Source organism: Oncorhynchus keta, chromosome 28 (assembly GCF_023373465.1).
Source record: "Oncorhynchus keta strain PuntledgeMale-10-30-2019 chromosome 28, Oket_V2, whole genome shotgun sequence".
In the NCBI taxonomy this organism is placed as follows: Eukaryota; Metazoa; Chordata; class Actinopteri; order Salmoniformes; family Salmonidae; genus Oncorhynchus; species Oncorhynchus keta.
In genome coordinates this window covers 37,014,087-37,040,566 of record NC_068448.1, presented here as the reverse complement: position 1 = coordinate 37,040,566, position 26,480 = coordinate 37,014,087, and the positions used below count along the sequence as shown (strand labels likewise).

Here is a 26,480-nt window from a genome sequence, read left to right as displayed (position 1 = left end):
TTTGAACAAATGACCCTCTTTGGTCGTAGTCGTCCATTACTTCAAACTCAAACACTATGCATGCATGCATAGCTGCCACCCTAGCCACATAACTCACAACGGAGTGAGCGTTTTGCTGTGTTAAATGTTCCATTCCAACCTAAAAAACACCTCAGCGCCAAACCATTTGGATGTGTCACCTTTGAAAGCTGCGACGTGTTTCCACGAACAGGCTTATAAAAAGCGCTTATTGAGGCTTTGTTACCTGTTTTATTACACCGAGGCTTTGTCAAATCAAACAGCACTTCAAGTGGGAAGTGAAACGCGAGGAGGACCGGGCAGAACCGCACCTAGCCATCGGCTTCACCGTTACATGGCGTTCGACTCGAGGCCTACAATGCTAGATGGGAGGCGCGCGGGGCGTTTAAGGCCGAAGAATACTTTTGGCGCCATTATCTGTGTTCCATCAGTAACACTCCGGAATCGAGAGGAGGAATGTTGCGGAGGGAGGACGGTGAGAGGGCTCATAAATGGGAGACTAATAGCTTTCTGGGAGATGTAGGGGAACACAATTATGTGCAGTTTAGCGACTAATCTGGGAGCATGGGTGAGGTCTCGGGGGACTCCTCAAGCCCCACTTCAAATTCCAGCTCCTATAAGCCAGCCGAAGAGTGGTGCAGCGCCAAGCTATTCCTCCCCTTCTTTTCTCTTGCGAACGCACACACAGTCTACCTTTCCTTTTGTTACTAATTTGTTCATTCATTCTGCCTCTCCTCCATTTTCTATCTTTCCCAAACTCTCGTAATATGTCAGTCTCTTTCGTTTTCTCTTGCTCTCTTTACAAATCTCTCGCCTTTTACGTCCCGTTCCTATCCTTTCACCCCCTCTCCTGTTCTTTTGGCAAAGAGATCTGAGGGAGGCTTTCGGGGAGAAAACATTTTGTCTGTTAGAACATCTATGGCTCACGAATACCTTCTTCTGTCTACACCGTTTTTATAGTCCATGACAAGTAAAAACATAACCCCACTTCATTGCAAAAAGACCAAGATGTTCAAACGTCCAACTGAACTATGCCTTACCTCACCTGGATCAAATTGGAATGATGAAATAACGTTCTCTTTGACATGTAGCCTAGGCTACAAGATAATTTACAACAAGCACGACTGAAATGTCGTAGTCCAAAATGAATTGGAACGGCTCAAGACAATTTGCATGTTAGACAAAACCAAATGAATCCATAAAAATAAACAATAGGCCTACATGCCAAAACACGAAATCCGAAGTGTGGGGAGGTCCCCATTCTGATATTATAGAGATTTCTCAAAAACAAAGTCATTGGATTTCAGTTATTGTAAAATGACCCAGCATCAAATCTCATTTGCCACTAACGTCCTGTTTTACCTAACTATTCTATCACTTGTTGACTTTAGGCTAATAAAACGCCTTTATCCCCATCACAAAACCTATTAATTCCAATAATATGCTACAGTATAGCCTATCTAATAGGTTATGGCTATCCTATATTAATTCTAAAACAAGGTAAGTATGGCAGGGCCTACATCAAATCCTTCCCTACAAACATAATGGGCCTACTTGTCAAATCCTTCCCTACAAACGTGATTTACATTTCAAGAAATAGCCAACATCATTTTATTTTGAATTGTTTTCACGACTTTATAATATTTTCAACATACCTCAGTGTTATAGTGTGATATGTAGGCCGAGGCTTAAGTCATTTTGGAAAGTGATAGCTGACCCCTAGACTAGACCAGGATTTCCCAAATTCGGTCCTGCCCCCCCCGCTGGGTGCACGTTTTGTTTTTTGCCCTAGAGAGCTGATTCAAATAACCAACTCATCATTAAGCTTTGATTGTTTCAATCCGCTGTGTAGTCCGAGGGTATGGGAAACGCTGGGCTAGACTGAAGCAATTGTCCGAGGATGGATGAGGACTGAGTTCATCATTGATGGGTGTATGGGATAGCAATCAGATCTATTTTCGTGATAGGCCACACATCTCACTCAGAAAAAGGTATAAAATACGACTCTCTGAAGGGGACACACACAACCCGTGTGAATTTTGTCCAAAAATAATGATGACGTTTTGGATCTTCCTCAAGAAATCCAATAGAAAGAGGTTATTTGGGGTACATATATTTGGCCTATGAAATCTGTATCTAAAATAATGATTCAAAGATTAGATTCAAAACGTCAATTATTTTTGGCGGCTAAATTTACAACGAATTTGTCCTGAAGGTTAAATCCAAACGCAGCATCTTTAGCATATGTGAAAGATGGGTGTGAGTTTCTGAACTCTATAGCCACATTGGCCAACAAAGCCGCGCAGGATGTTCGTTTAGAGTTTGTTTAAAATATGCGCTAATGATGCGCATTAATCTTACCTTCTAGGTTCGGTGCCATCGATCCCTCCGGGAAAAGTCCGTCCTTCATATACACCAGGAGCTCCTCCCCCACTTCAATATCCCTAATAGCTTTATAATAAATCTGTTAAAGAGAAAAGGGAGGGTGAGAAGGCGGTTAGGGACAGTATAGTCAACAAAAAAGCTATAGTCTGTCATTAATAAATCAATTACTCTTCATTGCCGTCGATTTAATTGGCGTATTAATATCTTCATCTGTCAATATCGTTGTTGTTATTATTGTTATTAATGGCAACAACAATACAAATAATAATTTGTATTAGGCCTATTTATGTAGGCCTGATCAAAAAAAGGCTATTTGACAATGATCCTTACAGCCCAATTCGTTTATTTCATATTTAAATAGCTTAGCATATAAATGCATTTATAAATACGATTTCGTTTTTTTGTCTACTTTACAGCAATTGTTTATATAAACATGTGATAGTGATAGGTCTATTCATCGATGCACATTCATTATTATTGTTTCTAAAAATCGAAAGATTATTATTTATATATATTTAATAAAACATTATTATTTTTTCATTTACCACAATAATGAGGCTACCCAATGACGCTCTTCTTTTGGATTTTAAAACACCATAATAACTCATTGTTATTAGAATTCAGGCTGACACCACGCGCAAAAAAATGGCCTAGAATATGTTGAATTCAATGAGCCAAATACAAACATAATTTGGGATGTAAACAAAGATATAGTTCAAGTATATTTGAAGATTCCAAGATTGAAATAAACGGACCGTGTCTCGTAGGCTATTCTTTTTTAGAAAGGGACGCAGACAATGACATGAAATGCCAAATCAAATACGAAATACCGAGAGTGCATTAATTTACAGAACAACTTGCATGCATACCCGTACGCAATTAAAATAATACAAACGTGTCTAAAACATGTAGGCCGACAGCTGATTTAATTTGAGCGACTGAAACATAGAGGTTGCAAGAAATGTGTGTTTTTGCTTGTTAAATCGAAAGAGCAACATAATTACACGTTAACTACAAAATAGGCCTAGGATCATGTTGAATTGAATAGGCAATGTGGCTGAATTATGAGCAAACATGTAGGCCCACAGTTATATACAATCACCAAGCAATGAACAATATACAGTAGAAATACACTGAAAAGACCAGCCACAATGTGTGTTGTGCGGACGCATGGGGGCGCTCAGCACCAGTTTAAACAACAATTCATCCTCATGCAGGCCTTCACACAGCAAAACATTGCGAGAGGTAAAACACATTCACACAGAATAGTAAAACTGTAGTAACTTCATATAATACTTTTATCTTATACTGTTATGACAGTACGGATGTGTGCTTAGAGGCTAGGCCAAATATTCCTAATCACTGAGAAGAGCAGGCACATTATTATCGTTATTATTATTATTAGGATTGTTTTGTAGGCTATAGTATTAGACTATTATTATTATTATTCATTTACACACGGGCAATTATGCGACAGACATGTTTATCTCTGACCTTGCTGTTCTCGGTGAGGTGGTAGAGTTGGGAAAGTTGCGCCGCGGTTCTCAGAGCTTCCAGTTGTAACAGCAGTTGAGTCCCGGTGGAGTTGGCAACACAACCCATAGTATCATTACAGGAACGAGGCCGTCAGGCCGGGGCTGGGGTGGCAGGCTGGGCCAGGGAGAGAGAGAGGAGGCAGGCGGCGTGTCGTCCCTGGTTGGAGCTGAAGCCACTCTCTAGTCTGTGTGAGCGCGTCTTTGATGATGAGGGGAGCTCTCTCTCATTAGGCTAGTGATTCCCTATTGCCCCATCGAGCGCCCGGAGTTATCCGAAGGCCACTCCTCCTCCCGTCCTTATCTCAGACCAAAGGATTGCCTGATCTGACTAGGAGACCCCTCCCCACAGCTCCGTCTCCGCTCTTACCACTAGATTCATCTATTATTGATGGAAATAATGTATCTAGCGGTCAAATACTTTTTTTTAAACACACACGTGGGCGATAAAAAGCTGGTAGGTGAGGCGCATCTTAGTGGGTGTTTTAAAGGCTTTCGAGACAACGCTAAGCAATGTGTTTTTAGTTGAGGCTTTAAACACAAGTCTCTACACCTGTTTTAACTTGTTATCTTTCACCAGATGCTTTTCGCAGTTTGTGCACATATTTGTGCCAAAGACGTAAACAAGGGCATGAAACATTTGGATACGTTCAAAATAATTGGTATCAACTGACCTTGTTATCATAAATGGAACCTGCTTTGCTACATTGAATAAACGATTTATGTAATTGCAACGCGTGAGCCCTATTTAAACTCGCAATTGCATGCAATAAAATATAGTGACATGACTTACTATTAAATACGCTTATGATAACTGTTTTGAAAACAATATTTAACAGTTGTTTTATAAGCCTACATTTTTTTGCCTATATTATGTATACTTTTAAACCCTACACCAAATACATTTTCCTCAATAGATTTAACCCTCTTATTCCTGTGACGTGTTATTTTTTTCTGAACAAATTGAACAATTCTCTCTCTTAATCAGCATTTTACAACCAACAATTTGAGTGGAAAAAGTATGTGAATAATAGAGACATATATTAATGTTAAATAAAATCGTAGTTATTAATGTGTGTAAATACAAAATGTCCACATACAAATACTGTCACAGTCGTCAGGTTGTTGCTGCAACAATACCCACAAAATATCATAGCTTTTTTACAACATATCACTGCAAGGACAGTAAAGATTTACATGAACAACTCAAAATAGGTTTTATAATTATTCCCGGAAATTAAGCTGAGCCATGTCATGGGTATAGTCTTTTTGAAGCAGTCTGTGTGATGTATTGTGGTATGAGCTGTCTCTCTTGACAGTACTGGCCTGACAGCTCTCAGACAAATCTTGACCTCTCCCCATTTCTTTTGAGTGTCCAGGGGACAGATACATCATCCATCAATGCCATTAAGGTCCAGAATAATCCCCCACTGTCCCCCTCAAGCACGCGCACATGCGCACACACACACACACACACACACACACACACACACACACACACACACACACACACACACACACACACACACACACACACACACACACACACACACACACACACACACACACAACGGCCTATTTATCACAAGGGAGTGTGTGATCAAAGCTGAGAGAAATGGGAGATCAAACAACATGGGGTGTAGGGGGGCCTTGTCCTCTTGAGACACAAAAGACAAGGACCGTGTGACAAGAGGGTGGACATGCTTGATGCTTCTGCTCTTCAGCGAGCTGTGTAGCCTACGTTTACCATCCGAGACAGAACACCACTCTGTGTATGAGGACAGGCTTTTGGCTATGGGGAAACGGGCCTCCTGTAATTCTGTGACCTTGCATTTCGTAGATGGAAACTCTATTAGGACTGGGATGCTCCTAAACAAGCTTCGGCTCTGTCCCTCTTTCCAACACGCACGCACACACACACACACACACAGATGCACGCACACGCACGCACACGCACACGCACACACACACACACACACACACACACACACACACACACACACACACACACACACACACACACACACACACACACACACACACACACACACACACACACACACACACAGATGCATGCACACACACACACGTGCACACACACACACACACACACACACACACACACACACACACACACACACACACACACACACACACACACACACACACACACACACACACACACACACACACACACACACACACACACACACACACACACACACACACACACACACACACACACACACACACACACACACACACACACACACACACACACACACACACACACAGGCTAATTGCCTAACTGGCTTCCTTCATTTGCTTAACCTTCAGGTTAGGAACCTGCATATTGATTTAGAATAAATTTAGTGTGTGTGTGTGTGTGTGTGCTCTCCTTGGCGTAGCGAGCAGAAGGAGCTGGCAGGACTCAGTGCGTACTTGATGTTGTTATGACAAACTGCTTAAGAGCATCTTGAGAAATGAGGGCTGAGGGGTTCAGAGGTCAATGGGCTCTCTGAATGGCTGGGCCTATTGAGGAAGGAAGCCCCCTCCCTATCTGTGCAGCTTCATCCTTACTACTAGACGGACATGCACTCACACACACACACATGCACACACACGTCATTTCACAATCAATTAATTGAACAGGGAAATGGACACTCATTCATTCACACTTAGGTCAATATTGACGACCATTAAAGCATTTTTCTCATTCCCTGAAAGAAAGTAAATTATTTGGACATGCACTGAAATGTATGAAATGATTTCAAAACGCGGTGCTGCCCTAATTGTTTAAATATACATGATTATCCATGTATTTTCTGATGCACTACAACATTAATGACATATGAGTAAACGGGTAAATAAATGATCTTCTGCTGTTTTAAAATGTTACCGAAGGATTCGAATTTGCTTGTCGTGAGCATATTTCCATAAACTCATGCATTGTGCATGCTGATAAAAAAAAAGCAGCAAAGTAACAAAGTTTGATCAATTATGCATTTTTGCACTGTGTTTGTGTGTGGTGTTTGTAAATAAATTATAAGGTTGTGCCCGCGAGCCACTAGACAAAACAAGGCCTCGCAAACAACAGCAAAGCAGCCCACTGAGTACAAACAACTAAGAAATGATCCTAGGTCCAAAACGAACCATTGGATCTGGGACATGCCCAACCTCCAGATATGGATGTAAGACCCGTTTGTTCTTTGATTCTGGCTGGGTCTAAAAATACACCCTATTCACTATAAAGTGCACTACTTGTGACCAGAGCCCAATGCTCTATATAGGGAATAGGGTGCCTTTTCAGACTGTGTTTGGGGTAGCGGGGGACATTGATGTGAAAATCTGACCAGGATTAGAGCCGATAGTGTACCCAGCTATTCTGGAAGGCCCCCAATGGTGTCTCATATGTCACCGTCAGAATGGACACACCAGTACAAGGGACAGAGACAAGGACGGGAGTGGACAAGCTCGGACAACGAGAACCAATTGTAAAACAGGAAATCATTCTTGTTTGATTTACATACACTGTACGTGCATGAAACTAGACAAGGCACTTATGGCAAACAAACCAATGTATTCCTTTAAAAAAATACACTTCCTCCTAGCACAGATATACTGTATCACTGACATGTTAGGTTCTTTGTATGCTGGTAGTTACATATGGTAGAGCAACTTGAAGGAGAGAGCCTACGACTGGCGAAGAGACGTAAGAGGCACCCAGATATTGGGGTTAGGCTCAGCTGGGTTTTATGACCAAGTGGTGGTAGAGTGTGGGCATTCCTCCAGGAGTGTTCCATTTCCAGGTTTCCTTTCTGGACGGGCAGAGAGTATGGCTGGCTTCCAGAGAAGGACCCAGAGTGATTACGAGACGCAGGTGTGTCGGTGTATTATTGTTCTACCTCTTAACATGAGTCACTTCCTCAGCGAGGCACTCACGTACCAGCCTTGGACACACAATAGAGCCATTCTTTTACTCATCATCATGGTTAAATAAAGGTGAAATAAAAAAATAAAATCATGCGCACAACGCTTACTTAGATGAACGCAGACACACACACACACACACACACACACTAACAATGACAAGCATACACACACACGCAGACTCATAGTCCACTGTTCTTCCCACTGGGTGGGTAGGAAGAAAGGCAATAGCCACTCTGACACTGCCATGTGTTTGGTGCTTCTAAACTTCTCCCCCAACCACTAAACCCTGGCAGCTGATAGGAGGAGGGAGGTGGCACACCGCCCCAAACACTGAACTCTGGCAGCTGATAGGAGGAGGGAGGTGCCACTCACAGCCCAACCACTAAACCCTGGCAGCCCATAGAAGGAAGGAGGCGCCACTCACCTGGTCTCCACTGAGGTGACACGCCGCCAGGTTCTGCTCCTCGAAGGAGGGGGCGGTGCGTACGTACTTGAGCCAGCTCCCACCAGCCTCCGAGCCTTCGTCCAGGCAGAACTTGACATTTCCCATCTCATCCACCACCTGTTGGAGAACACAGAGGTCAGAGGTGAACCAGTTTTAAAAGCCAGCACACACAGAGCTGAGCCTCTATCTTCTCAAGTATGTGTGTGTGTGTGTGTGAATTTCATCTCTTTAGTCACCATCATATCAAAGTTGCCTGAATTACCATGGGCAAAGTAGATAATAGCAGAAAGTTTCACATCTCTCAAACCATTGGCTCCAAAGAGGGTTATTTGGACTATTTGTCCCTTAAAAGGGACATTTTGGATTTTCTCAACACTGTGTATGTGTGTGTGTGTGTGTCCATATCTGTCAGTAGACAGAACATTATCTGCCAAGGGCCCCTAACCTTGTCGCTCCTCCGAGCAGCGAGAGGAAGGGGGGAAAGGAGGGAGGAGGAGGGGAAGGTCGAGAAAACTGCGGCTTCTTTCACTTGTCTAAAGACTTTCTTTGGCACATATTGATCACCCTTTGTAACCCCTGGGCCGCCCCGGGAACGAGGGAGCAGTTTCAGGTTACCCCTTAGACAGATGAGAGGAGACGGAGGAAAGGAGGAGGAGAGGAAAGAAGAGAGGCTCATTGTGGGGCAGAAATTAAGTGAAGAAACCAGGGAGTTGATCGCGAGCTGCCACCATTTTATTTATTTACTGCTGGAGGAAAATGAACCTCTCTGCTCTAGACGAGGAGCACACCGCACATACTTCAAAACTGCTGCGCCATGATTGCTGCTAAGCACACAAGACTGAGAAGTTCAGCCACTAAAATCTAAGATTTCTGAGGAGGGCTCAGCAAATATTACAGGTTACATGTCCAATATCAACTTTCTCACTAAAATGTGAACATATTGGGCATAGTATGACTGAGTATAAACTATTGCAAAACGAGACCAACCAAAGGGCACTGAGTGAATGATACACCGACGAAGGCCTGGTGGTACAAGACAAGAATCCAAATGAAAACAAGATCAATGTAGTGGTAGTAGCTTGGTGGGACAATGGCTCTCGCTGGTGGCAAATAAGACTATGACAGTTTCTAGAGAGTGTGGAGAGTGTCTGAAGGCTCCAAGGTAGTGTTCATTTAGGCACCAAATGGAAGAAAACAGACTGAAACAGGGAGGGACAACATGGACTTGTCCACTACGAAAAGCACATTTTCGTTTTCCAGTTGCGAAACGCTTTAAAACAGTTTCCATTGCCTGCCTTAATGAACATGACCCAGGTCTCTGTCTGCTAACCTATGCCCTCAGAAGAGCCTGGAAGGAGGAAAATATCACAGCTCTGCTCCTCCACAAAGCTCTATAGAAGATCTAATTTCTCTTGGTGGAGTATTCTGGTGGAACTGATACTCTGTTGGTCGCTGGGCAGATCCTCTGGGGGCTGAGACGAGACAGGGCTGGCTAGGGCTTTTCATTGCTGGCTCATAATCAGCCTCCTCTCACCTCAACTTCTACCTCTCTGTTTCTTTTATATTGCAACCCAATCTCATGGATTTACTAGTAACATATTTACGTTTTGGCCGTTTGAGTTGGTTGTAGGATATTTACGTTTCTGGTCAAACCTTCCCAGTTGAATTTTATGGTTACAGTTATCTGACTTTCCAACAGAACATTTACAGGCTTGCTCGATTCTGTTGCTCGTAAACTCTGAATGGCCTTCTTGGTCAGGGAGTGAGCGATTGCAGAAGGTGGGGTGTCGGTGAAGGGAAGGTGTGGTGTTTTGTGAGTAAATATGGAAATAGCGGGTCTGGTCCGAGGTGAGAAGGCCGGTTCATGTTCGCACACGGTTCTGGTGAGCGCGGTACGCTAACTAAACATAAGTGTGCCCCAAAGTTGCAGCTGTGCCTCACACTATGGCGTTGTGGTGAGCCCGTGGGGAGAAGGAGCGTTAGGTTACTCCACTACTAACCTGCTCGGAGATAACAAAGCCTTTTAGCGCTAAAAATAATGAGACAACGCCTACGCACATGTAGCATGTAGCACGTAGCACTGCAGGTCTTTAACATCAACAATAACCTGTGGATGCCTCGCATGCAAGTACCTGACTGTGACAGTGAGTTAGAGTAAGACACTGATTGTGCGAGAGGTTTCCTGTCCACGCAAACAGTCTCGTCCTCCAGGGCTTTACTGGAAACCAGACATGTTGAGTTGATTAGCTTGACTGCTCCGATTGGACTATTTTTGTCGTCCATGTTTTAAGCGATTAGCTAGCCATACTCAATGTCAACTTGAAAAAGAGGTCCTTTGATACACTGTCCTCTACACTGAGCTCACAGAGAATACCTCAGTACTTAATTCTCTTCCCACTCTGCAGTGGACAACATAGTAAAACAGTGATCTACTGCCGCCGCCGTTTATGCGTTAAGCAGTCCGAAATGATGCAGTCCAGACCCTTCATTTTATGTGTGAAAACAGTCACTGAAAACTAACCAGGCATAGAGGCGAAATTATCCCCTCTAAAAAAAAAAAGCGAAAAGAGCCAATGTCTTGCGCAGGTTCAAGTCAGAGTGCACTTGTCCCAGCGCCTGTTGGGAGCTCAAACACGGGTATTGTACATGTTTTATGAACAGATGGGGAACAGCTTCAGCTGAGGCGAGCGATGTAGAGGGGTGGGGGGTGCGGTGGAATTGCAGGGGCACTCCTGACCAGGCCTTACACACTGAGCACCCATAACCTCCACCCCCATACACACACCTTGCGAGGTAGCAGAGGGTCTGGCTGTGGGCTCTAATGAGCTGCATGTTAGTGTGTTGGGGGGGGGGCTGCGAACACTCTATATGCAGGTGGAGCCCTGATTTACGAGGCCTCAAATGAGATGCAACAGAGGCAGAATACCCTACTCCAGATTGTTTCTTTATTTACCTTCTATTCTTCTCCTCCTGAGAAGCGAGGGCCACATGTGACATCGTAAAACACCAGCCTGAGCAGAGACACACCCTGCCACCACTCGGCTAAGGTACAACCCATGCACGTGTACAGACAGACAGACAGACAGACAGACAGACAGACAGACAGACAGACAGACAGACAGACAGACAGGCAGGCAGGCAGGCAGGCAGGCAGGCAGGCAGGCAGGCAGACAGACATTCCCTGTTTTAGGGGGTTAAATACCAGGGTACTTCTCCAAAGTCTACTTAGCTGTGTTAAGAAGTGCCCTTTATTTACAAGGGACCAATTAAATTGAACAGGTGTGTGGGTGTGGAGCTGATCTGCCTGAGAGGCTTGTGGCAGAGTGTGTGTATGTGTGTGTGTTAACGACAGGAGGTTGGTGGCACCTTAATTGGGGAGGACGGGCTCGTGGTAATGGCTGGAGCGGAATGGGTGGAACGGTATCAAATACATGTATTATGAGCCGTCCTCCCCTCACCAGCCTCCACTGGTGTTGACAGTGGCAGTTGTGAGGTTGTGAAGGTTAAGGTGACTATATGCAAGTCGTTTTCAGAGGTTTGGCTGGACCACAGTGTGTCTTTGCATGTCTTTGCCTTGAACCAAACACTACAACTATGCAGTTCCACTATGGCAACATCTCAACCTCCCACAGATCACCTTGTACACTCTCCTCACATCCGACCTACAGTTAGCGCAGGAACCCCAAATAATCTGTCAATGAAAGGGCCCTTCACACACCGTCTTCTGTGTGTCTGTGTACGTGCGTGTATCTCTGTCCGTCTGTGTTTGTGTGTGTGTGTGGGGGGGGGGTGCCCAAGGCCGGGCCCTTTGGCATAGGAACGGAGCCTCAGAGTCCTATCTAGGTAATACAAAATAAGGTTCACTAAGTAGATTTTACTTGAAGAGAGAGATCCACTCAAGTACACGTCAATGATGAGCCTGAAGTAAGGAAGGGAGAGAATTATACATTTTCAAAAGATTCGAACAATAACACAGACTCCTAGTGGCCAGGAAATTGGGACCAGTGCAACAGGAAGGGGTGATAAGAGGGCTCCCGGGTGCGACGTGTATACGGGTCCACGGCAAACAAAGACAGGAACCTTTGACAGCTTGTAGTCTTAATGGATGTGTGGGCAGTCATGCAGGCCTCGTGGCTGTCAGTCTGTCAGTCCTGCTTGATGGACGTGTGGTATAAGGGAGGAATTACCAGCAAAGTGTCACCTGTGGGGGAAGCGATGGATGAGAAGTTTGAGCTACTTCTGAAATTAATCAAAATGAAGCCTGATTTGTGAACAAAGTTGAGATTTCAGGATAAGAAAGTGGTCCACATGTTCAGTAGGTAATGTGTGATATACTGCAAACTATGCACATTTCTCATAGATTGGGTGTTATTTAGGATATATAGGACTTGGGATCTTAGTGCCTTTTTGGCTTGTCTTGAGGGTGAGAACACACACCCAGGTCTACATTGTGTGAGTGTGTGTGTGTGTGTGTGAGAGAGAGAGAGAGAGAGAGTGAGTGTGTGTGTGTGTGTGTGTGTGTGTGTGTGTGTGTGTGTGTGTGTGTGTGTGTGAGAGAGAGAGAGAGAGAGAGAGAGAGTGTGTTTGGGGTTAAGTTCTCTTATCCTGCTCTGAATCTGACAGCTTAGCTAGGCTCTGGGTGTAATCGATGAGAAAGACCCGTGCTGTGGTTACCAGGGTGCACTCTGTGTGTGTGTGTGTGTGTGTGTGTGTGTATGAGAGAGAGTGTGTCTGTCTGGCTGAGTGTGTATTTCTATGTGTGTGTGTGTGTGGGGGGGGGTAAGGGGAGGCCTGCGGTGGTCTCTCCAAACCCAAACCACATTGCGGAGAGATTGGTTCAGATTTGATGGGGGAGGTGGGGGGTCAAGAGGGTGCACAAAGACACAGCCATATCTGTAACATTACACCTCAAACTGAGATGTGTGTTTCTGTGTGTGTGTATGTGTGTCAGTGTTTCTGTGTGTGTGTGTTTCTGTGTGTGTGAGAGAGAGAGTAAGAAAGAGTGTTTACGTGTTCATGTGTGTGTGTGTGTGTGTGTGTGTGTGTGTGTGTGTGTGTGTGTGTGTGTGTGTGTGTGTGTGTGTGTGTGTGTGTGTGTGTGTGTGTGTGTGTGTGTGTGTGTGTGTGTGTGTGTGTGTGTGTGTGTGTGTGTGTGTGTGTGTGTGTGTGTGTGTGTGTGTGTGTATATATATCTAGCAGCCATGCCTTTCTGATTTCAGCAGGAGTACTATCCATGGTGTGAACAGCACCGAAACACACCAACAGGAAAGGAGCAGCCCTAAAACAACAACAGCCTCAAAACTCCTTAATGTCACCAGCAAGTCCTTTCAAGACGAGAGAATGAACAGAAAGAAACCAAGAAGCCTTTTCTCAGCCAGGAATGCCCATTGCCCAGCTTTCAGGACCCACATGTCCTCCCAGTTTGTCAACATACACACGCCCGTTGAAAGGTTTCCTTGTAAAGAGCGTTCGCGGCTTGGGAAAACAGGAAGGCGTTTGCTAACACAACCTGAGGAGAGCGGTACAGGCAGTACAATAGTGTTGTGGCAGCTACTGTGGCCCTATCTGGTTTACGTGTTCGTATCCTGGGGAAGTCGGCCTACAACAGGGGGCTCCTCAGCGGAGCCCAGGGGAATGCTGGGAGGAGGAGGGAGTCGGATGATAAACTTCTCTCTCTCCATCTCTCTCTTCGTTTATTGTTGTTCTGCTTCGGGAGACCGCCAGCCACAACAAACACAGATTTAGCTGGCTTTTAGCTGGTGTGTGTGTGTGTGTGTAACAAAAAGTCTGCATGTTAGGGTTTACATGTGCTCGCGTGTATCACTGCCTGACTGCCTGTGCAGACTATAGGCATACCTCCGTCTAGATGTTACATGCAATGATCACTGATATGGATTGACATCTCCTATAGCCAGAACAGACTAGGGAGGGAGAGAGAGAGAGAGAGAGAGAAAGAGGGTGAGAAAGAGAGAAAGAGGGGCTGAGAGAGAGAAAGAGGGTGAGAGAGAGAGAAAGAGGGTGAGAGAGATAGGGTGAGAGAGAGAGATAGGGTGAGAGAGAGAAAGAGAGAAAGAGGGGGAGAGAGAGAGAAAGAGGGTGAGAGAGAGAGAAAGAGGGTGAGAGAGAGAGAAATAGGGTGAGAGAGAGAGAAAGAGGGTGAGAGAGAGATAGGGTGAGAGAGAGAGAGAGAGAGAGAGAGAGAGAGAGAGAGAGAGAGAGAGAGAGAGAGAGAGAGAGAGAGAGAGAGAGTGTGTGTGCTCCCTAATGACAGCTAGAGGGCAGCCTGGTATGAAATGTGTCCGGATGGAGAAGTGAGGAAAGGTCAAGCACTACTCTACACAGTGACACACACATGTGCCCATTCATTCTCATTTATCTGGTGCAGGGGCAACCTGGAACCTGCACAGGATTTCCTGTAGCCTTCATTACACAGGGCACAAGTCATTACTCTACACACACACACACACACACACAAACATGTGCGCTTGCACACACAGACACACACAGCTAATGTGCAAGACAGAGGGGCTGCGAGGTGGATATGGGGCTAGGCATTTGAGGCGTTGCAAATTAAGATGAGAGACGACAACCTGAGTGTGTGTGAGTGAGTGAGTGAGTGTGTCTGTTCTGGAAGGGGGTCTGTTTCCGGCTGGAAGGCCCCTCCCCACACACACACTCATGGCTGCTCAATAAAGAGCCTGACAGAATGCAGGCCCCTACAGCTCGCTGGGCCCCTGTATGTGTGTGTGTGTGTGTGTGTGTGTGTGTGTGTGTGTGTGTGTGTGTGTGTGTGTGTGTGTGTGTGTGTGTGTGTGTGTGTGTGTGTGTGCGTGTGCGTGCGTGCGTGCGTGCGTGCGTGCGTGTGCGCGTGGGCGTGGGCGAGCGGAGGTGAGAGGTGGACGGGCGCGAGGGGGGTCCTGCCAATAATGCTCATTTCTAAGCAGTTGTGCCTGACAGCTTTTGTCTGCTCCAAAGATGACTGGAGAAGGAAGGAAGAGAGGAGAGAGAGAGAGAGAGAGAGAGAGAGAGAGAGAGAGAGAGAGAGAGAGAGAGGCTAGCCATTAATCATATCTTATTAACTTTAGTGGGCTGGGGCTTGACTGTGGGGCGAGGAAAGGGGGAGAGGAAGAGAGATGTCCCTATATATTTACATTGGCAATGCCAGATGATGTCTGAGCCAATACAGCTGATTGAATTGAAATGAAGGAAAAGAGAGGTTGTAAAAGATAGAAAAATATATAGAGGATGAGAGGAAAGGAGGGAGAGAAAGAAGCTCGAGGAAGAGCAACACAACCCCTGTTAAACACACATACACACACGAGCGTGCACACCGCAAGTATAAATAAAAAGCCAGAGTCTGGGCCTCTTCTTACCACAGCCCAACCCAGCTCAGGCCTGGAACTAAAAGTCGTGTGTGTCGTCAACATGTAGCTAGTTTTACTGGCTGCTGTTTTTACACACACACACACACACACACACACACACACACACACACACACACACACACACACACACACACACACACACACACACACACACACACACACACACACACACACACACACACACACACACACACACACACACAATTGGACCCATGTTTAGCTGTTCTTCTATAACACTATTAAATTCATTTGATTGAGATGAGTCATTTTTATGGCAATGACAAATGAGTATACAGACGGGAGGAAACCGAACCCATAAAAACGTCTCATTCCAAACTCCTGTCGGGTCCTCTTTACCCTCAAATCAGGGTTGTGTTCATTGGGCAGCAAACAGAAGGAAACATACTGAAAAGACAGGGACTACCTGAACTACCTTGTCCTAATACCTGGATTTCCATTTCCCATTGTGAGATGAATTGCTACAGTGAGCACTAATGAACACGACCCAGCAGAACTGCAGCAGGCTGATTTGAAGATAGCTAGAGAGAAGAAGCCATGTTTGAGGTTACGAAACACACCCCACCAAGTACTGAAGTTATGGTTGAATGGAGTGTGACATTGATCAGGGAGGTAGAGTACGAAACCTCGACGACACACACACACCGTCATTTAAACGCACACGCAGACACACACACATCATTTCCCTGTGTCAAATGTGCCAAGTGGACATGGGAGAGACGCAATTGCATTCCTTGATAAGCGCCCAATTTCCTCTGCATTACGAAGTTGTGAGAATGCATTGTCATACAATTGTGCCGTGGCTAAACTTGGCACGTTTACAGACACGATGAAGGGACACACACACATATTCATGTGTATGTGTGTGTGTGTGTGTCCCATACGAACAACAGCTTTCAGGGGCCCTGGATGAGTATCTGCAACCTCTCTCCACACAACCTGTTTTGTTGTGTGTGTGTGAGAGAGTGTGTGAATGTGTGTGTGTGTGAGTGTGTTAGAGAGTGAGTGTGTGTGTGTGTGTGTGAGAGAGAGAGAGAGTGTGCGCGTGCGTGCGCGTGTGTGTGTATGTGTGTGTGTGTGTGAGCGCCTCCTCTTTTCTTCATGTGGTGTTGGTGTGAGTGTGGGAACCTGTGTGGAAATTCAGATAATGAAGTCATCCCCATGAAAGACGAGGTGACAGAGACACACAAACACACCCTCCCGATGCCCTGTGAGGTGGGGACCTACGTATTTACGGCCTGTTTCCTGCCTTGGCGACGTTCCGTGCGTCGTTAGGGGAGCAGACACACAGCTTTCGGCAGCCTGTAAGAGACCCCCCTCCCCTCCACATGGTGTGTGTGTGTGTTTGTGCGTGTCTGTGTGTGTGTGTGTGTATTGGTGAGTGTATTTGTGAGTGAAGGTGTGTTAAACTATGGCTTGTAGCCCTTCATAGCCAATCAGAAGTCAACAGTGATGAATCAAAATACAGACAGACAGAGCCCTGGGCCTCATAAAAAGCCATCGGGCCTGTGGTGTGTTTGACTGTCACTGTGACTGTCACTATCCCTAACTAACGAATCACAGCTCCCCTCACAAATCAGCCCCCATACACTCCCTGTCCCTCAGCTATCAGGTAGGGAGACGATAAAGACACACGCACACACGGCACACACACACACACACACACACACAAAACCAACACAGAGAATCCCTTAACTTAAAACGTGTGCTGTTTTGATCGTTTACGATGCCGTGTTACGAAGGAGAACATCAAAGTCTCAAATGCCACACTGTAGGATGTTTTGGGTCGCCCCTTTCCAGTTCCACACACAGCCTTTCCCTTTAACCCCCTCCACATCCACCCCCGAAATATGGAGCAGCACTGCCATACCCGGCGCAGAAGATTGACCCGTTTGAATGCCCCTCTTCCTTCGCCAAGGGAGGAGGAGGAGGAGGAGGAGGAGGAGGAGGAAGATGGGAAAGTCCTGGTGCTGCTTAAGAGGCAAGCAATTTTTCAGGCTGCACCTCTGTAATGAAATGACTGGCCATTATTTACTGCACCTCGTTAAGGTGACATGGGGTGTGTGTGTGTGTGTGTGTGTGTGTGTGTGTGTGTGTGTGTGTGTGTGTGTGTGTGTGTGTGTGTGTGTGTGTGTGTGTGTGTGTGTGTGTGTGTGTGTGTGTGGTGTTGTGCTATATAACCTCCCCTCTACACCCTCCCTTTTACTAGTGAAACCTGGCTATGCGTTTTCTTTGGAAGTGAGGCCTTCTTTTAACTTTATGATATGTATTTAGGGCAATTAGGGAGGAGATATATTGGCTCATTATGGCCGAGCAGGTGCAGTGATAAAGCTAAACGTATGAACACTACATCGGGGTCAGTTCTCTCTCCTCCTCGTCTGTCTGCAACATTTACAACAGGGAACAGGCACTTTTATCCTTTCTGTCGAGTCACGACGTTGTCTGACTCGGGTGTAAGACAAACGAGTGTGTGCGATTCTTCTTCCCCAGAGCACCAGGTGGTTGCGTTATACACACGCCAAGGCAGGGCGGCAGCCTTCTGATGTCATAGTGGCAGGGACGTGGGATAAGACAAAAGGCAATCCATAATAGACAGATAAGACAACTGTGTCGTCAGGGTGTCTGTCTGTCTGTCTGTCTGTCTGTGCGTGCGTGTGTGAGAACAGCCAGGTCACCCGTGACACAAGTGATACAGTATTCCTTCAGTTATGTTGGGGGTTGAGGACGGGGATGGTGGATGGGCACTTTGAAATTTGACGTTTGGTAAACATGGATGAACGTCTAATTCTGACATGTGTGAGTGAGTGAGTGAGTGAGTGAGTGAGTGAGTGTAAAGATAAGGACAGTAATAAGGAACTCGTGAAAGTGGGGTGCAGCGGGAGGGAGCTACTAACTGGCCAGACCTCAGTGTGAAACCCAACCCACGGTAGCCTGATGATGGCATCAAACATTGCTGCCAGCCAATAAACAACCAGCTTCTTCAGAGGGGCTCTCCCTGTCAACCAATAAACAACCAGCTTCTTCAGAGGGGCTCTCCCTGTCAACCAATAAACAACCAGCTTCTTCAGAGGGGCTCTCCCTGTCAACCAATAAACAACCAGCTTCTTCAGATACTCTCCCATAGCCAATAAACAACATTCTTTGTCACAGACTGTCCTTCTAACCAGCTTCAACATCTCCCTCTGACCAATGAGCGACAACTCTGCAAGACTACGATTGGATGAGTCGATTCAAGAGTTTTGTACCAACATTAACCACAAACCTTCTCTGCTTAGCATGCCTCACACACGGCAATATATTGACCGCCCCCTATACACACACACACACACACACACACACACACACACACACACACACACACACACACACACACACACACACACACACACACACACACACACACACACACACACACACACACACACACACACACACACACACACAGTGACGAACAGATACACACGCCTCCACTCTTTCCTCCCATGTAGTGTGGGACTGGTAGGTAAAGCCATGGATATTGCACGGCTGTGGGAGCCTGACTGACGTTCAACTGAGCCCTCGCCTAATGTTCCCGGACCGTGTGTGTGTGTGTGTGTGTGTGTGTGTGTGTGTGTGTGTGTGTGTGTGTGTGTCTATCTGGGTATGTAGCCTCCAAACCAGGAAACCATAAATTACAACAAGCCGACCTGCAAAACCATCTTGCATTACAACTTTCAATATTTATTTATTGAAACATCAAATAGAATTATATACCAGAGCAAAAAGTGTGAGAAAAAGGATACAGTTTTATATTCTAATATAATTACGGAAAATGTGTTCAATTAAAGACTAAGGGGTGCCCGTGGTTTTCAGGAATATTTTCACTCCAGAAATATGAGATGTAAATTGAAATATTATTGAACTGGGACCAAGTGCTTTAAATCACTCTGCATCCTTGCCAGGCCTAGCAGCAAATAAAACCACGACTAGAAAGTAGTGTGTATTTAACATTTAAACAACTTCGCTTTAACTCTATCCACACGGGCACATTGGAAGCAAACCAGCAGTTTGTGGAACAATTTGCGGAACTGTGCAAACATAAATAGGGAAGTGACATTGGATAAAAATTTGCAGCGCATGTTACAACATTATCAAATTATTTATGAATGCTCAGAAAGAATACTTCCTGCAATGACGAGCGGGGCTGTGTTTGTCTCCAAATTACAACGAGAGAGAGAGAGAGAGAAACCGAGAGAAAAGATAGAGAGATTGTGAGAGAAAGAGAGAGAAACAATAAAAAAAGAGAGCGAGAGAGAAAGAAAGAGAATAACAGTAACATCTGGTAAATCGATAACTCGAAGCAGACAAACAGACTCATAACCAACCGGAACAGAAAGCTGGACCTGGTCATAGTCAACCAGAGTTGGCCAATAAACATGTCAATATTTCAAAGCCATGAGTCATTCTCAAATTGGCTCTTCAGATACAGGCAGAAAGCAGGTGATGTCACAATTGCCAGGGAACCCTAAAAGGACGTTATCTTGTCTCTTTTTTACACTCTACGATATTTCGACTTGCACACAACTGCATTGGCTAACACTTTGACCGAGGTTGTCTGTGCTGCTATTGGCCCTTTCTGTCACTACACTTGATATGTGACCCTGCACACAGTAAAAATAGCAGAGCTGTACGTACAGGGTATGCACGCTCTCTGTTCTACTGTGAGCTATGGGAGCTCCGTCTTTGACACAAAATGGAGGTGAGTGTGGTCTGGACAGGGCACTAATGCTTCCCGTCACCCTGGGTTTTGGAGGGGCACTGCCCGTTGGCACTGTCAGCACCAACCAGGCCACTCACGTCCAATATCCACACTACTTTACAATGTCTTCAGAGAGCGAAAGAGAAAGAGAGAGAGTGTGTGTGTGGAGAGTCAGAGGGAGAGAGAGAGGGAGGGAGGGAGGGTGTGTGTGTGGAGAGAGTCAGAGGGGGAGAGAGAGAGAGATAGGGAGGGAGGGAAGCAGGTGAGGAGATGGAGGGGAGAGAGGCAGAAAGAGAGGGAGAGAGGTGAAAAGACAGGACGAGAGGAAGTGGGCAGAAAAAATGAAAATGTGTGAGCGTAACAGAGAGAAGGAACGAAGCAATGAAAGTGGGAGAGAGAGAGGAACTAGAGGAGGGCCAGCGGCTGGCAACAGGTGGGGAGGGGGTTTGAAACTGGACTCGGAGTGTAACTGCAAATGAAGATTCGGGGCAGATGGTTCCAATAACCACGGTCAGTCTTGTCCCAGACTCCGGTCCCGCTCTATCAAACCCTTGTGCTGTGAAATGCAAATTCATTTTATGGGGCTCAGATTCACGGCACAACGTACCTTTTCAGATATGACTTCCAAATGCAAAACTCCTGCTGAATCTCAGCATGAAAAAGGCTCTGCACCCTTTCATAACATGAGGGATTAGAAAGAAGGGGGAGAGAGGGAAGCAGAGGGGTAATCGAGAGAGACAGAGGTGGGGAGAGCAAGACTAAGAGACCGAGGAGGGAGGGAGAGAGAAAGGTAGACAGAGAAACAGACAGACAGACGGAGCGAACATCAGACCGACAGTTAGACAGACAGAGGCGTGTGTGTCTGGTCTGGTCTGTGGGTTAGCGTTAGCAGATAAAGCTGAACTGGGCTGAGATTGGAACCAGATGAGTGTGAGGAGGTAATGGCCTCCCATGTTTGGTAACACTCTGGGGCTGGAGGGGATCACAGAGAGAGAAAAGAGCCCACGTCCTCCCTGGCTCTGTTTGGATATGGTTTCCCCCTAAACCTTCTGATGAGGGGCGCTTGGGGTTGAAATAAGCCCAGGGATTAAAACAACGAACGGGCGCTTCCACACACACACACACACACACACACACACACACACACACACACACACACACACACACACACACACACACACACACACACACACACACACACACACACACACACACACACACCAGACCCCTATCCTACTAACTAACTTGAGTCCAAACTTAACATTTACATTGGGACAATAAGGTAAATCACACATTGATGTCAATGGGGACAATTGGCCAAATAAATCAAGTTAGTGTACATGTGTGGGATGGATAGTACTTTAGGGTTGGTGCTGGTGGCTGGGTTTAGTGTGTGTGTATAGAAGAGTCTAGTGTGTGTGTGTGAGTGTGTGTGTGTGTGTGTGTGTGTGTGTGTGTGTGTGTGTGTGTGTGTGTGTGTGTGTGTGTGTGTGTGTGTTTGTGTGTAGAAGAGTCTAGTGTGTGTGTGTGTGTGTGTGTGTGTGTGTGTGTGTGTGTGTGTGTGTGTGTGTGTGTGTGTGTGTGTGTGTGTGTGTGGAAGTCTAGTGTGTGTGTGTGAGTTTGTGTGTAGAATAGTCTAGTATGTGTGTGTGTGTGTGTGTGTGTGTGTGTGTGTGTGTGTGTGTGTGTGTGTGTGTGTGTGTGTGTGTGTGTAGAAGAGTCTAGTGAGTTAGGGAGGGAGGTGGGCGCGTGCTGGGCCGTCTGTCCTATAGGATTATGTCTGGCAGTAAAAGGTGGCGCAATGTGAGGGGACGTGCGTTACTGTTAAACGAGGATTAGGGGAATATCTGGGTATTCTCATGGCTGCCGGGGGGGGGGCTGTAGACCGACGGAAGAGGGCTGTAGACCGACTGGAGGGGGCTGTAGACTGACTAGAGGGGGCTGTAGACCGACTGGAGGGGGCTGTAGACCGACGGAAGAGGGCTGTAGACCGACTGGAGGGGGCTGTAGACTGAGGGGGACGGGGGATGTAGACCGACTGGAGGGGGCTGTAGACCGAAGGGGACGGGGGATGTAGACCGACGAGAGGGAGGGGGCTGTAGACCGACAGGGACGGGGGCTGTAGACCTACAGGGACGGGGGCTGTAGACCGACAGGGACGGGGGCTGTAGACCGACGGGAGGGGGCTGTAGACCGAGGAGGGAGGGGGCTGTAGGCTGTAGACCGACGGGAGGGGGCTGAAGGCAGACGGGAGGGCGGGTGGCTGTAGACTGATGGGAGGGGGCTGTAGACCGACAGGAGGGGGGCTGTAGACCGACGGGAGGGGGCTGTAGACCGACGGGAGGGGGCTGTAGACCGACGGGGACCGGGGCTGTAGACCGACGGGGACGGGGCTGTAGACTGATGGGAGGGGGCTGTAGACTGACGGGGACAGGGGCTGTAGACTGACTGTAGACTGAGGGGCTGTAGACTGACGGGAGGGGCTGTAGACTGACGGGAGGGGCTGTAGACTGACGGGAGGGGGCTGTAGACTGACGGGAGGGGGCTGTAGACTGACGGGAGGGGGCTGTAGACTGACGGGAGGGGGCTGTAGACTGACGGGAGGGGCTGTAGACTGACGGGAGAGGGCTGTAGACTGACGGGAGGGGGCTGTAGACTGACGGGAGGGGGCTGTAGACTGACGGGAGAGGGCTGTAGACTGACGGGAGGGGGCTGTAGACTGACGGGAGGGGGCTGTAGACTGACGGGAGGGGGCTGTAGACTGACGGGGAGGGGGCTGTAGACTGACGGGAGGGGGCTGTAGACTGACGGGGACAGGGGCTGTAGACTGACGGGACGTGGGGGGAATACGTGTGTGTTACAAAGGCAGCGGGGTGATAAAGTGACTTTGGCTGAGTGTCGGGCCGCACAGGAGGACAGGAGGAAAATGCCTATTTTACTGTTGTGGAAACCATTGTTTCATTTCCACCTCGGTACTTTCTTTTTTTTCTCCATCTTCGAAAATATCTCAGCGTCTGGCCGCGGTTCAAGAAGGGTGAAAACAATACAGCCATTGAGCTCCAGAGCACCTCCAGCTTGACTCGTGCTAAGCACTAGTTTTAACGCCTTTCCAAGCTCTCTCTCTCTCTCTCTCTCTCTCTCTCTCTCTCTCTCTCTCTCTCTCTCTCTCCCTCTCCCTCTCCCTCTTCCTCTTCCTCTTCCTCTTCCTCTTCTCTCTCTCTCCCTGTTGTTAGACCGTATATCTTTGGGTCCTTGTGGCTGAGCGATGGCTTCCAGTGGCCAGGCTGAGGTATGTTTATGGCTGTCCCTGCCCTGAGTCCCAGCCCTGGCCTTAACCTTCACCCTCCCAATGACTCCTGTGGGCCCTGACAGGGAGATAATGGGGACTGGGGACCCCTACCGCCAGCTGCCCCCCTCCACCCACAGGCTTTTAATTAAAGTCTGCCGCTCATCTCATCTGGGTGGTGTGCGTGTGTGAAAGTATGAGGGTGTGTGTGTGTGTATGTGTGTGTGCGTCATGTAACCCGGGGCCATTTGTTCTGTGTTAATCACAATATTGAGAGTGTGTTTCAGCTCACACTGCAGTGATGGGTATCAATTTACCTTAATGAGAAGAGGGATCTATGGCTTGATGTATGGATGTGGTGGAGGACCCCTCTTCCCTCCCTCCTATCAGAGCAAGGACACGAATGTTTAAGCAGGGTGCATTAGGATGGCTGCGCTGAGGCAAAGGGCCCCAAGGTGGAGCTGCGTGAGGAAACTCACCGCCTATCTTCCGCCCCTCTACCCTGCTCTGATCAAATAATCATTCGTTAAAATATGAATATTAATTTAACAACACTAGTTAATAATCAAGTGCTTATATGACAACACCATCAACCTTCAACCATTCAGATCTCGCCTCATATCAGAAACAGTCTCAGATGTCAGGTTCCAAAGAGACAAGGAAGAGAGGGAGGAGGAGGACGAGAAGCTGTTGACAGGATTCTGCCCCTTCTGTCAGACAAAAGAGACGTTGGGGCAGGAGCTTTTTAGAGACCACCGTCATCATCAACCCCACTAGAGAGACGGAGAGGAGAGAGGGGGGGCAGACGGGCAGACACACAGACGAACAGAAACGCCAGGTGATTGAGTCCTTTTCCCACCACAATGAAAAGAGGTGGCACGTTTCCCTGTTCCCCACTTCCACCTGTTCTGTGTGTGTGTGTGTGTGTGTGTGTGTGTGTGTGTGTGTGTGTGTGTGTGTGTGTGTGTGTGTGTGTGTGTGTGTGTGTGTGTGTGTGTGTGTGTGTGTTTTTGGTGCTGCTGACCTATTGGTCAATCTGACCACCAGGGGCACTGTAGCACAACCAAACCTCCCCACCACCCAGTGATCGAGATCACTGCCAACTATAATCACATTTCTTCACATCAGGTTACTGTTTGATTTTAGTTAACAAAATCCAACCTTCTTGGATGTGCCCTTCTTGGATCTGTGTCTGAGATTCCTTATATATAGGGCCCTACCTTTGTCCAGCTCCTCATGGGCACTGTATAGAGAATAGGGTGCCAATTCAGACACTGCCAGGGAAACAACAGCAGTGACTTTTCAAAGTAACCAACGATTAATAGCAAGTCTATTCTAAAGGGTTGCCTTTCCCTAATGGCCTGGGAGAGCAGTGTACGGCTCCCCACAGGCCTCTTCAATGGTCCAGCATAATTCAGTCATTTAGAGGAACACTCTCAGGACTGCTTTCCACTGGGAACACAATCACACATAATTACCCAATCAGCATACTGAAACAGAACCAACTCACACCAAGACCCTTGAAAGGCACAAAGTCATGAAAGGGACTTGAAAGCGTGAATTTCTGGAGTAATATGGAGGAACTGTCCATGGCAGAGTAATTCAGGTACCTGAGACATGTGCACATGCGCAGGCACACACACACACACACACACACACACACACACACACACACGCACACTTGTTGGATCGGTACACGCTGGAACATAGTTGCTGGGTGTTGGTTGGCTGACCAGAGATGGGAGGGGACACATCTGGACAGACATTTTCGGAGGTCGACATTGTGTGAAATGTTTCCATGAAATGACGTGTGGAGTCATTTAAAGTAAGGAATAATAATAATATGTGACGTGTCCCTTACATCTCAGGCATATAATTAGGTGTGGATTGTACAACGGTCCCTGTCTGTCTCATTGAAAGGAAAGGGCCCACTAACTGAACACACTGACCTGGTATCAAATAATTGCAATGAATGTCACTCACCTATTGAAGATCAAGGACACATGGGGGGGAAATGAAAAGTGGAACGTCAGTTACATGATCCTAAACTGAGTGGACAAAACATTATGAACACCTGCTCTTTCCATGACACAGACTGACCAAGTGGATCCAGGTGAAAGCTATGATCCCTTATTGATGTCACATGTTAAATCCAATTCAATCAGTGTAGATGACTGGGAGGAGACGAGTTCAAGAAGGATTTTTTTAAGCCTGGAGACGATTGAGACATGGATTGTGAATGTGCGCCGTTCAGAGGGTGAATGGACAAGACAAAAAGATTGAAGTGCCTTTGAACGGGGTATGGTAGTAGGTGCCAGGCACACCGGTTTATGCCAAGAATTGCAACGCTGCTGGGTTTCCCGTGTGTATCAAGAATGGTCCACCACCCAAAGGACATCCAGCCAACTTGACAAAACTGTGGGAAGCATTGGAGTCAACATGGGCCAGCATCCCTGTGGAACGCCTTCAACACCTTGTAGAGGCCATGAATTGAGGCTGTTTTGAGGGCAAAAGGGGGGTGCAACTCAATATCAGGAAGGTGTTCTTAATGTTTTCTACACTCAGTGTATGTCACAATGATCAAACAATACTTTTAAAAGTAACTGTATTGCTAGGCAAGATGCGAGACAAGATTTCTGTGTAGTTTGAGGTAAGGAATGCCTGAAGCCGCAAAGGTAACTCAGAGCTCAACACACACAAACACACACTTTCTCCCCTTTCACCGTATGAGCATATATAT

General features: G+C 46.8%; 1 protein-coding gene across 14 annotated transcripts in view; it reads right to left on the bottom strand.

Moving 5' to 3' along the window:
• The window catches only part of prdm16 (PR domain containing 16), a 236,073-nt gene that overhangs the window by 23,886 nt on the left and 185,707 nt on the right, over positions 1-26,480 (bottom strand). For 13 of the 14 annotated variants that reach the window (XM_052482910.1, XM_052482917.1, XM_052482911.1 and 10 more), the window contains 2 exons: positions 8,293-8,430; positions 2,380-2,482 (listed from right to left, as the gene is read on the bottom strand). In XM_052482910.1, the coding sequence (XP_052338870.1) occupies positions 2,380-2,482; positions 8,293-8,430 (241 nt within the window). Of the gene's footprint in view, positions 1-2,379; positions 2,483-3,897; positions 5,906-8,292; positions 8,431-26,480 lie in introns of those variants that run through there. The other variant, XM_052482924.1, reaches the window with a different exon arrangement.